We start from the raw sequence: 11,906 nt of genomic DNA, 5'->3' as shown, positions 1-11,906 counted from the left end.
AATCCAAAGCCACGTCCGCCTTTCGCCAAACCGACAAAGTAAATCCTTTACTATAAAATCGTCAAGCAACATCTCGACAATGTCTACTATCCCAGCAAAGCTCACGAGCACTCCTACATCCCCCAAGACCCGCTCTGGTCGTAAGAAGGCGAAGTCGTTGTGGTATAAGACTATGAGACAAAGTGGGTTTCGAAATGCTATTCTCAACGCTCACAAGTATGTTTAGTTAGCCATTAGACTGTACTGACTCAGTTCTTCAGAGTCAGGATACGCGACCCTTCTCGCCAGTGTGTTCGGCCGGGTGACAATTCGACGCTTTGGGCCTTTGGAAGACCGTGGTGATGACTGGAATGACCACGACGACAGTGTTGGTGTATACGGCAGTGGTGGCGCGGAGACCGAGAACGAAGACGCTGATAACTTCGATGAGGGTGAGGCGCTTATCCGTAAGGTTGTTGTCAACGTTCAATCCACTAACCGTGCACCAGATTGCGATCGTGCACGTGAATATGAGGAAGAATTAGCTAGCGAACTTGCCTCTGCGGGTAGCTTGACACCTATCAATCAGGCATTCCTCAGCAACTATCTTCGTGAGTTGATCCAGGTGTTGACTTAGCTTATCTGAGATTTCGACAGGTCGCAACTTTCACGTCACATCCGCTTTCTACGAGGTAGCTCATCCAAACACTCCCGAAGAGACTCGTCCAACTACGCCCGTGCATATCGCAGCGCAAGCCCTGCCTTGTCAACAGGATATCGCTGAAGCTTCGCAGCGTAGGTTGTGCCACCCACATTCTACAAATAAAATCTAACCGCAATGTAGACATCAGTTAGGACTGTGTCGTTTGTGCTCCACAGCCCGCTTCGCCTTGCTCAAACGCCGAACCGCAACGCATGTGTTGAAGTACATGCTCATCTTGCAGTGGCAAGAACGAGGACTTGGCATGGGGAGGATGAACGTGGGTACCATGCGAAGAGGTTTCACGTTGGGCTTGGGTGTGCTTTGCCGCTGAACTCAGGTATGTTCAGTAGTTGGAACTTTTGACTATTACCGTTTTCGACGACATGGCTTGGACATGGTAGCACTTTGGATGAAGAAATCATGTGACAATTGCGGCCAAGCAGTCTAGCCAATCTCAGATGTGTATTTCATTACATTATAGATGATACAAGTTTCCTTGCACGACTGAGCATTAATGCTTGATTATCAAGTCCATGAGAATCTTAACTCCTTCTCCGCTAATCGCAAGTACCACATGATCCACACTGATCTTTTCACCCTCGCCGATCTACCTCTCACACGACTATTTGACGTCACGTTCCGTATCCAACAGAGCTCTTCCCATCCCCGTTTCTCAATCTGTTGTTGCATCTGTGACATCTTCCATTCATGAAACTGGGCCAAGAGTACAGCTAAGAACAACATGAGTATTTCAATTGAAACTGCTTCAACATGAATTTCATGATGGGGTGTATTATTGAAACCGTAGTTTCGCGTCACACTCTCCCTTGCGGCCGCACATCTCTATCCTGAACTAAGTACATCTACTACGCACTTGTTTCTCCTTTCACATACAATGTCTTGTATCAAGAGTTTATATAATTTGGACTATGCCTCTCAAACATCAACCGTCCAATGCTAATCCATACATTACAGAAGGTCTTCCGGCACACATACAGAGATTATCCAATCACGATATCATCAATACATGGTAGTAGCCCATATTTAGTTCCTAGTAAATCGTTCAAGAGTCAATCTCAGCAGCTAGTTAGCTTTGCGTAGGTTTAACTCAGATTGCTAGACAAGGTTATAGCTTTCCAACTCCTTCCTCAACCAGCCCTCCATTGCGACATAGCAGCAGGAATGAAATCATATACAGGATAACACAGATGTTAGAACATAGCAGAAAGCTTACTGCCGTAACTGCCAGTCACAGGAAACCACCCGGTTGCCGTTTTGATTTGTAAACTGTGTGTACATGTTTGCATACAATATAGTTGGCCAGAGTCTTCTTCCCAGATCCGAAAAGCCATGTAGTTATAACATGATAAATCTCTAGTTTACTGGCCTCTTAAACTCACGCGCTTTACGCCAGCATCATGTCTTAGTTTGATGAATGCATTCCAGAAAGCGGGAGGGTGCGGCGGGTCACTAGACAACCCAACTGGGCCAGCGGGGGAGTTCTCACTGTAGACCTCAGTTTTACGAGCGCAGCGGAAGATCTTCAGGCGCGGATTAATGGCGTGGTGAGGATGGCCAAGACGACTATAATTCAATATATGCGCTGCGAGAGTGATTTAATGGTTGTTTTTATTCAAGGGTATGAATATTAATCGAAAGCATCTCCGCCTCGCAAGTTTTTGTTAAAAGACATCTGTCTCTACCGCATTGCGGTCTCCAATAGACTTGTTGACCCAAGACTCTACGCTCTTGCACATTTTGGGCTTTGAAAGATCGGCCATTGCCTCAAAATATGCAAGGATGTTTTTAGTGAAGGGAGATATGACATAGGTAGGCCGACACGTTGTTTGTCCCTGAGCAGCCCTATCCCTATGTTTTGCCTCTGCTAATTATCTTAGGCTCCATAGATGCAATGGACAACGGCCTGAGAGCATGGTCTTCGTGAGACGAACGGGAACCGACGTTCTTCTCACACCTCAATGCAAGGAGTATTGGGGGGGGGAAGGGGTGATTGACGGCTGTGAGACGTATGCTATACACAGGACCGACTTCGCGGCTCAGCCGACAACCCAGACGTGATATCCTATCCTCCATACATAACGCCAACTTCTGCACCGAAGCTCAATAGGCAATGTCGCCCCGATCGCGAAATGCTGTGGCCACACCTACTGGCTCAACATTTGCGATGAAGCGGCAGAATCGCTCTGCTGCGGTTTGACAAGTCCTAGGTCCGGATCAGCAATTACTTTCATTCAACAGTGCAGAACCTAAGTCTCCTAGTGTGAATCAGTGACGTGAAAACGTACAGCGTGATGCAAACATGATTTAGGCTAGGGAATGTTTACATGTCTACAATTGAGCAGATATCCACCACCTTTGTTAGTCGACTTGTAGTGCCCGCAAACTGCGACTCGCATCCACGCTGTTGTGATAATTGTAATGCAAGAAGTAACGAAGCGGCACGACATCCTCTTCGCTAACCACGCGCCGTGGAGAGACCCGCAGACGATGCCTGTTCCCATCTGCACCGCCCTTTTGCTGACGCTTACTACTTCTCCTCCACCAGTCTCAGTGGGTTTCGGCAGATCGCACGGCACTTGGTTGCATGGCTGGGGAAAAGCCATATTTCAACTCTCCCGAGCATCATGATACCAATCATAGTCATCGTGGCCAGCGGAATACCCGCTGGAACAGAAGCCAAAGAGAAAACCAAGAAAGCTTATCTACGGATATCGACAAAGGAGAGGGCGAAAGACCTGTATCAACGGGTCTCCGCGGTTGACATCATGCCACTCTGCCTGAGCGGCACGACGTCTGCTAATGCCTGCTACCAACGTGAACAGAAGCGCCTCATGGAGAGATTCGACCAGATACAAAGGAACGGAGCAGACAGTCTGACGCTGTCCTCCGCAACTCTCTGGCCGCCTTTATGGACTCTGCGATTGCGGCTCTTGCAGAGTCCCCTGACATTGCTTACATCTTCGTGAGGGCGTCTAGGGTCCGAAATCCTGTTGCGTCTAACTTGAAGGCACACCTTTTGCACTCCCGCAAGCACATGAACTTATCGAAATAGTAAGTGATGTTCCAAGGTTTCACGATCGCCTACAGTCTGTTGTTGGAGTATGATCTTCTCAATGCGCATAGTGCGTAAAATATCGCTTGGGAAAGCCGGCATACTAGCTCAGCACATGTCTTTGATTACAAGGGTTGTTCTTGATACGCTGTACAAGACCGTGTTCCACAAGGTAAGTCTAACACAGGCGCTGGCCCTGGAACAGAGCAACGACGTTGTCCAGTGGAGTAGTCTCATCAAGATAGTCGAAACATGCTTCCTTCGCTACATGGAACAACTCAACAACGGAGAGGATGCCGCAGACACCCACAAAAACAATCTCACACGCTTCCGGAGCCGGTCCGGTTTCCGCCGTGATGGCAATGCCAAGGGTGATATTTTCGATGTGTGTTCCAAGGTTGTTAAGTTCTCCGGCATCTGTCAGTCAGCTCTGTAGAAGGAGGAGAAGGAGCAGCTCAGGCCATAGACAAGTCAATGAACCGGGTTGGATGGTGAGAAAACCCCGCCATAAACGAGTAATGAAACCCTCGGATACTTGTGGGAGGTTATCGGAGTTATACGTTGGGGATGTTCCTGTGCTTCTACTCGGCACTCAAAGTACAGCCTGCTTTACGGGCAGTATATCTGCGAAAACTAAGTCACATTGCTTAGACAGCGCAGCGAAGGTGGCTCTTAGGTCTTCAACATGCTCGCTGCTCTTTCTGTCAACAGGATATGCCAAATGTCATAGTCGTCAAGGTAGACTTTTCAACCCTGGGGTAGGCATTTTATGCATCGACGAGGAGGCATGCGCGTTGTAATGCCACCGGTATTGATGGAACGGACACAAGATCACATTGATCTGCCTATTTTCTTTAAGCAGTTCATCAAAGTAGCTTTTACTATCAGCATACGTGAGTCACTCAGTTTAGTCGAACAGAAGGATGAACACTAATTGACGTACCAAGGAGCGGTGATGGCCATGGATTATTGCATGAGAGGCTGGCCCCAGAGTGGGTTTATAAGAGAGTCTCCAGAAATCATGAAGCCAGCGTCTATTCTTTGTCGGCGATCACATCCTGAAACACTCGCAGGCAACAGGCACAGGCACAGAGGTTGCATTATCTGTCCTTGCGATTTCTCTGGGCACCGGCGAACCAGGCCTGAGCGACTGCGACGACAGCTGCCGGACCCTCTAGAAGATCCGAATATATCTCAAGTGTGAAGGGGCCCACACGAGCCACACAAATGTTCCTGGCTGACTCAGCGTCAACGGTCTGTGCCGTGCTTCCGGGCGGGGTCGTGTTGTCGCCTCGCCGCGACCCATCACGCTAAGATGCGCGATCTCAGACGCGCGACAACACAGTCAGGCAAGCCTGGAAGTCTCCAAGACTAACGGGAGAGGTTCTCTATCAAAACCATCAGCTCAGTGCATTCTTTGACGCCGTCGAATCAAGATTTGAGAATACGAGCAGCAAATCCGAACTTATATCAAAAGCGCAGGCGAATTCCTCCCTATCTCCAAAGATCGACACCGTGGCGCGCTGTGTAGTCGCATCACTCTTCTATTCTGAGTTGGAAACGCTCCCTAGAAATGCGATGGCAAAGACGTGATTGAAGCTTCCTATCTCAGGAAGAACGGCAACTTTCGAATGCGGATCAACGCAGAGACCGTCGACAGGCTCACGATCTCTCTGGAGCTGAATGGCGCCAAAGCCTGCAACATCAGCGGCGCACGATTATTTGCACGGAGATTGGCCACCGCGCTGGGGTTGGATGCACCTCTTGGTTGGCTGAATCATGGCAAGCGTACGGGGCCAGAAGACTTTTGGAGGAATAACAACGGAAAGAAGACAAGTCTTAGCATTACAGGACCACTTGTCCACGATTTACGGAAGAGACGTTGTCATGGAAGACGTCATATGCCCTACAACTCGAGCAGAACTGTGACGTATGCTCGAATGTTTCCCATGTCTTTGCGTTACACTCCCTCATCATCATGGTCTTCTCACCGGCATCCCATTCTAGAGTTGATATGGTTGTTGCAGAGTATCAAGGATCTGCTTGACGAGAGAACACCCTGTCAGTACGTGTCAAAGACGGCAACAGCAAGTCTGCCTGCTCATGCTTGGTGCATCCCTCAGCGCAACTTATGCACACAGGTAGGTGTCATGAAGTGCTCTATCATCCTTGTTATGTCATCAGTTGCCATGTCATGTCCCTCTGCGCAGTTGACCTAGACGCTCGATCCGCGGCAGCGGCGTCGGTCGCGTAGCAGCCTGAGATGGGGATTTCACCTGATTGTCCGAGTCATCCGAATTGCTCGGACACTGGTTTTGAGTTTCAGGGCGCCGGCATCGTGGCATAGCCTTCTTGGAACGGAGTAATGTATCTGTGTTATGCTCTGAAATTTCCTCAAGTACTGTCGGCGCCGTTGAGTCACGAACCGTCAGATGAGATACCTGTTTCACAGTGCCAGAAGCTGGATCGGTTGGCATCGGCTGCGAAAAGAGACAGAGTGGCTGGCGGAAGGAGCGTTGACGCACGTGCCGGTACAGCTGTCTATCCCGATCCTCCCACACAGTGACGTGTTGGTACTGGTACGGGCATGGAGAAGGCTGCTCCTGAGAAGACCATCCAGGCAGAGAGCACGGCTCCGCAGGATGCGGGGATCTTCTTGGAGTATAGCCAGATATAGCCTTGTCTTCGGGTTTTCTGATTATCCCTACCTTCTTTATGCACCCCTTGGGCCTTCGGTTTGCATCAAATTCAGCACGTCAACGCTCGAGATGCTAATCCTGCTCACGGTATCCGCGCTGGAAAACGCGGTTTTGAATCTTGCAACGCATAGCGCGATCTTTGAGCTTGGACTAGTGGTTTTCCATTCGGAAGAGTTGCTTGCAGGTGACCCATCACGATGACCGATTGGGTAGTGGGATATCCGAAAGCTGAGTGCAGCATTTTGTGACGACTTTTCACAGGTTGGGAGATCAAGGCCACATCTTCTCTCACGGCCACTCATGCGCTACGAATGAACTGCTATGCCCTGATACTCTTCGATACTGTTCTGGCGTATAGCCGTGAATACTGCGGTTGTCAGCATCCTTGTCGCTATGTAGCGATGCCCTGCAAGACACACATTCCTCGCTGTCTTTCACACTCGCGGATCCATTCGAGCGTAGCATTACGCCATTCTGCCATTCGTCAATGACTTTCGCAGGTGGAAGACTGATCCAAAGCCGGCGTGGATGGGCTGTACTGCCAACTCTGGGACCGTGCATGCGCAGGCTGACTGGCATTTGGACTTCACTCAGCTGCCCAATCGTGTCCGTACTGCTCCTCAAAACGTTCCATTCACGGCGACTGGAACCTTTTCGCAATGATTTCACAGTGTGAACTCACCAGCCACGATGTGTCCCAAGTAAATCAATCTACTTTCCAGGCATACTGTTAGTATTAATTCTTTTGTATAGATCGACAATCGTCAGCTGGCTGGAGAGTTAATAATGCGGGGATCTGTATGAACAATACTCCAGTGTTGCTATACGAGTACAGTATTACCAGTAGTGACCTCGTGGCAGAATTGGATACAACGGTACATCAGATCCTGGCCCTCAAACTGGAGCTCAAACCGAGAGGCGAAAGTACAGGGACCCATGCAAGCTACCGGAAGGATGTGTCGATTGAGTCTGTGAACCCGAGGAAGACCTGGGTCAAACGCAGGAGGGTATGCGAGAGCAGCCCAGAGCAGGATGCTTCATATAGCTCTATCGAAATTCCGAGACTAACCCACACTTCTCCCGAAAAGTGAGTGCGGAGCCAAAGAATCGCAGGCCGACAAACTCGCTCATGATTGTCACCCAGCGCTGCAAAACCGCTAAAATCGGGCAACAGAATGAGGAGTGTAACATGAGGTTATAGGAATCCAAGAGAATGAAGTAAAAAAGGTAGAACAACAATCAACAGGAGCAACTACTGTGGCAGTGCAGATGTCCACATGTGATGAACGCCCACAACCCAAAACTCTCGGTCTCACCAGTTTTGCTGGCAACTTCACTGATCTCAATATTCGGCATCTCGCCGCGTAATCAAGCACTGTGCTGCAGCCGCATCCACCACTCAAGTGTTCATCTCAGATCGACGATACCACTTAGGAAGGCAAGACCGCTTGTTGGCAGACGGGACGACAGGGGACGACAAGGCCGTTTAGGACATCGAACTCCACCTAAGACGACAGGACATGTTGGGGGGACAAGACTATTCCGACTGAAGGAGAACGACTGATGACAACAAGACTAATTACTTGGGATGATTGGGTCTATTCGAGGTGACCCAGAATACCGGTGACGTTGAAGGGGTATAGCTCGGGCAACTCGGGCATTGACCATCGAAGATCTTCTGTGTTTCAATGAATACCTGAGAAGCGTCAATGATATCGGATACATACAGCGTGAACGACGACTAACTAGTATGTCATCCCTGAACGGTGGGTACCTACGTAGCGTGGATTAAGTGCGCAACCGATATTTTCTGGTCAATCAGTACTATGTTCTTGATCATTGTGTCATTGAACATTAACCGATAGACAATCAAATATTCCCCTAGCACTTGGGTACTACCAGGGTTATTTGTTAGCCGATCGCTCCTTTTCAAGAGAGTTGTTCCTTGTGAAGCGGTTGCAAGTGAGCACGTAGTAACGGCCACGTTGAGGGCTCAAAGGAAAAAAGAAGAATGATAGCATGTGGATAACGACTCAGACCGGCGGTTGACGTCCTTCTTGCACTCGACGGTACTGCCAAGTCCCTACATACGAAGCCGGCCCAGCGAAGGATCCCAATCATGTGCGTCTCCACGAAGCAAAACCGCCAGCCAGGACAGCATACGCCCCTGACTGACGTACAGGAGGATTTGGTATGTGTCAACAATAGCTCTTATTTCTTCGGACTACATCGCTGGGAGACCCGGCGTGTGACTTGACGACTGACTTCTTCGGCAGATTGTGAATGTCCCGGAAGCAGATAGAAGTAGGGACGGCAAGATTATCAATTCCAAGACTACGGCTGGCTTCATGCACCTCTGATCGGCGGGTTTACGGACTCATGGAGCCCTATTGCTTTGGCTCGTGTTGGGTTACTTCGCTGTGCCGCATTGGCAACAAACAGAAAACGCCTTACAGTCTGGGTGCACTCCACAGTACTATTCAAATTGGCCGCCCTCGGCACAGCGCGAACTCTGAGATCTGTCTGCAGCAAAGTGGCCTAGCTAAGGATGAACGGAACTTCCTGCGATCGCGGGAGAGGGTCATTGATCACAGCAGGAACAAGATGCCAAATTCGAAAGCCAGAAGAGGAAAATGTGTTTTGCTTCGAGGGTACGCCTCAGTATGACGTGCATTGGCGACTCGACTAAGTATGCTAGATGAGCTCGGATAAATCGCCTCTCAACCATCGCTGAGACGCCCATCAAGGCTGATGGACTAAATAGTGACCTTGCTCTCCCTAAGACGAGATCGCTGCTCACTGAGACAAACACATATCTTAGCATGCTTCTACGCGAGTGTGTGTAGCGTAACCACCAATTGAGCGTTGAAGTCCTTGATCGTCATTAAAGTCTACTTGAGAGAATGTTGAATGCTATTAAGGCGGACAAACGGATGACTTAGAGTCTTTGTGAAAGTTCTTGTTATGACATTGATAAACGGTCAAGCTTCTGTGTAGTCAAGCTCATGCATGGCTATGTAGTCGAATCCATTCAGGGTTGTCATTCATGATTGGGTAGAGGGATCCGTTTATGGTTGTGTCGCTTAATTATGCCATGTCTGTGTTGTAATTTCTGCTTGTAGCTGTGCTGTCGAACGTGTTGATGGAACTACTGACGAAATAACCCGTCGAATGTACGTCGATAAGGATGATGCACTGTACCCAAACAGGTCTAATGCATCGAGAGAGTCACCTTCGAGGCAGCACTCTTCCGGTCTGGATGAGAGGGCTGTACAGACCGCCGGAATGGTGTATGTGACCGGCTCCCATCTAGTCAGCGGGAGCGAACGTGTACGTACAGGAGCGGGACTTGAGATCTCTGCATGGAGACGATACGGGATTGGACTGACTGGCAGAGGAGTATGCTCGTGCTCTGCTAGTCAGTGGCGCCCTCCAGAAAGAAGCATCCAACTTGCACCGTTCGTTCCCCCGAGCAGCTATCTCTTCACCTGTACTTCACTGAGCTATGGTCAACGTTCCTGGTCCGTTCCGCCATCTTGACCTCATTCATAGTCCGAGCTTTGATTTTAAGCGGTTGAGCGTCTTCAAATGCTGGGCAGGAAGATTGTGAACTACTCTGGAACTCGTTCACATACACCTGCTCAAGGTCTCAGATTTACTTCTGAAGATGTAGAATAGATCCTCGTCTTTGAAGGTGAACTGTTGCATAGCTGGACGTATGATTTTGCAGGGATTGCGGTGTCATGTTATAAGCTGCCTCCGAGGCACCGAAGGTGGCCATTCCCTAGAGACCTTCATGGAGACATTCTGTGCTTAATCGAGACAGGCGTTGGCGGGTTGGTCTGCACTGATTACCTCTCCGCGCGCTTGCTAGCCGAATCGCGGTTAGAGTTTGTTGCCTGGTCCCTGCTACACTGGCGGTCATTGATATGCCGAAGCTAGAGCCGCCTCTTCACGGGACTTTATGTGAATCAGCTTCTTGGCCTTGAGGACTGTTGGTGCTGAAACCACAGACAGCCGCCGAGACGAACCATTCGCCTCAAGATACCACGGTTTCTTACTGTATCGTTACGAGATACTCTGGGAACCGAGCGGAGCATAGGACGGCTGAATCAGGAGAACACGCGACATCGCGCCGGCGCCTGACTTAATCAGAGCAATTCGACTCGGCAAGAAGTGTAAAGAGGAAGAAGACAAGATTTTTCGTGCGAAATTAGCACCCACTGGCAGGGTGGTATTGACACGACATGAGAGGATCCAGTCCGCCTGATTGGCGAGGCCGTGTGTTGGCCCGTTGACTTACGTGATATGAACGAATTGCGAGGTAGCGAGGCCTGTCGCCTGCAGAATTAATCAACTGCCAACCCAGAAAGATTTACTTCATCTATCAGATATCGACCACTATGCGAGGCGTCGGTGACGGGCGACATGCGAAGTCGTTTCGTCCGGTCTGGTCCAGGCGGAATGTGTTGTGCCAAGTGGGAACGTCAGCGTGACATACGCTTTCACTCTTTTACAACAACGGAACGCTGACCGTTTTCCTGTCCTAATCAACAGAAGAGCCCCTGTCTCCCTCTACGCAGATGTACAAACCCGCACTATTCCTTGCGACTCGAATTAATCTCGACTGGCATGGAGTTGAGGGGGTTGGCGCGGAGCGATTCTTGCACGATGAGTATAGCCAACACTTTCGCAAAGGTAACTAACGTGTCGCGAACATGACATCGATGGCCAGTTCTGTATGCTGAACACGCATCTGTGCAATCTTGTAGAATCGCAACGACGTTGTGTCTTTGCTTATAAACCATTCCATCCCATTTGCTGGCAGTCCAAAAGCAAGTGGATGATTTCGAGGAGCAACACCACAGCGTCCAACTCTGAGAATGCAGACACAAGACATGGGTCGGCGAACGTTTTGTAGAAAAGCCGGTGTACATCGCGAGCAGCTAGAGAGCGAAGTAGACGTGCACGTAACCAACACGAACTCTCTGGTCACACCCTTCACATTCTACTGTCGGCTCCTTGGTGGTTATGGAACGATGTAGGCTTGGCTTGAACCTCGGTTGGACGCGTCTGCTCGTATGCTGTCTATAGGAATTCATTCGGTCTATCCTTGCCGCCCTGCGTGTCTGCACTTTGCAAGCCACGCCTTCAGTCTGGCCACCGAGAGAATAACGCAGGCGCTCTGACGTCTTTCGAAGTCCTTCGAAGATTGACTTCTGATGGTATGAGAAGACGGTGATACACAGGATGGCAATGGCTTTTCAAGGCGATGCGCGACTGGGGTTTGCGTCATGCTTCTATTTGATCTGACTACTTCATCTGTGGGACAGGACCCAGGTACACGAGTGCACAAGAGCGGGAAGGTTGGGTGATCCATTTGTCTCGCCCTTCATATCACAATCTCCTGGACGAAGAATGAATCATCTGAAGATGCGTGGGAGAGCGCATA

General features: G+C 49.7%; 5 protein-coding genes across 5 annotated transcripts; all 5 read left to right on the top strand.

Moving 5' to 3' along the window:
- Positions 1–295: 295 nt before the first annotated feature.
- P153DRAFT_401682 (uncharacterized protein) lies at positions 296–834 on the top strand (the record flags this gene model as incomplete). The annotated part of the gene is made up of 4 exons (XM_033671929.1): positions 296–431; positions 489–590; positions 637–774; positions 824–834. Coding segments are annotated over 4 exons (387 nt in total), but the record flags the coding sequence as incomplete, so codon positions are not given.
- A 2,493-nt stretch (positions 835–3,327) lies between these two features.
- Positions 3,328–3,669, top strand: P153DRAFT_391208 (uncharacterized protein; the record flags this gene model as incomplete). Its single annotated transcript, XM_033671026.1, has 1 exon — positions 3,328–3,669. The coding sequence occupies one exon, from the start codon at positions 3,328–3,330 to the stop codon at positions 3,667–3,669; it is 342 nt and encodes a 113-aa protein (XP_033518180.1).
- A 1,332-nt stretch (positions 3,670–5,001) lies between these two features.
- P153DRAFT_146045 (uncharacterized protein) lies at positions 5,002–6,080 on the top strand. The gene has a single exon (XM_033662149.1). The coding sequence runs from the start codon at positions 5,387–5,389 to the stop codon at positions 5,972–5,974; it is 588 nt and encodes a 195-aa protein (XP_033518179.1). The 5' UTR covers positions 5,002–5,386; the 3' UTR covers positions 5,975–6,080.
- A 1-nt stretch (position 6,081) lies between these two features.
- Positions 6,082–6,955, top strand: P153DRAFT_146008 (uncharacterized protein). Its single transcript, XM_033662148.1, has one exon. The coding sequence runs from the start codon at positions 6,188–6,190 to the stop codon at positions 6,653–6,655; it is 468 nt and encodes a 155-aa protein (XP_033518178.1). The 5' UTR covers positions 6,082–6,187; the 3' UTR covers positions 6,656–6,955.
- A 299-nt stretch (positions 6,956–7,254) lies between these two features.
- Positions 7,255–8,018, top strand: P153DRAFT_361759 (uncharacterized protein; the record flags this gene model as incomplete). Its single annotated transcript, XM_033667012.1, has 2 exons — positions 7,255–7,541; positions 7,724–8,018. The coding sequence occupies 2 exons, from the start codon at positions 7,255–7,257 to the stop codon at positions 8,016–8,018; spliced, it is 582 nt and encodes a 193-aa protein (XP_033518177.1).
- Positions 8,019–11,906: the final 3,888 nt, after the last annotated feature.

The sequence above is a fragment of the Dothidotthia symphoricarpi genome (assembly GCF_010015815.1).
Source record: "Dothidotthia symphoricarpi CBS 119687 unplaced genomic scaffold P153scaffold_26, whole genome shotgun sequence".
NCBI lineage: Eukaryota > Fungi > Ascomycota > Dothideomycetes > Pleosporales > Dothidotthiaceae > Dothidotthia > Dothidotthia symphoricarpi.
The sequence above is the reverse complement of the archived record's forward strand: the minus strand, read 5'-3'. Positions and strand labels throughout refer to the sequence as shown.

Excerpts from the sequence above, each read along its gene's own strand:
- P153DRAFT_146045 (XM_033662149.1), top strand. The coding sequence starts at position 5,387 with ATGCGGATCAACGCAGAGACCGTCGACAGGCTCACGATCTCTCTGGAG.
- P153DRAFT_146008 (XM_033662148.1), top strand. The coding sequence starts at position 6,188 with ATGAGATACCTGTTTCACAGTGCCAGAAGCTGGATCGGTTGGCATCGG.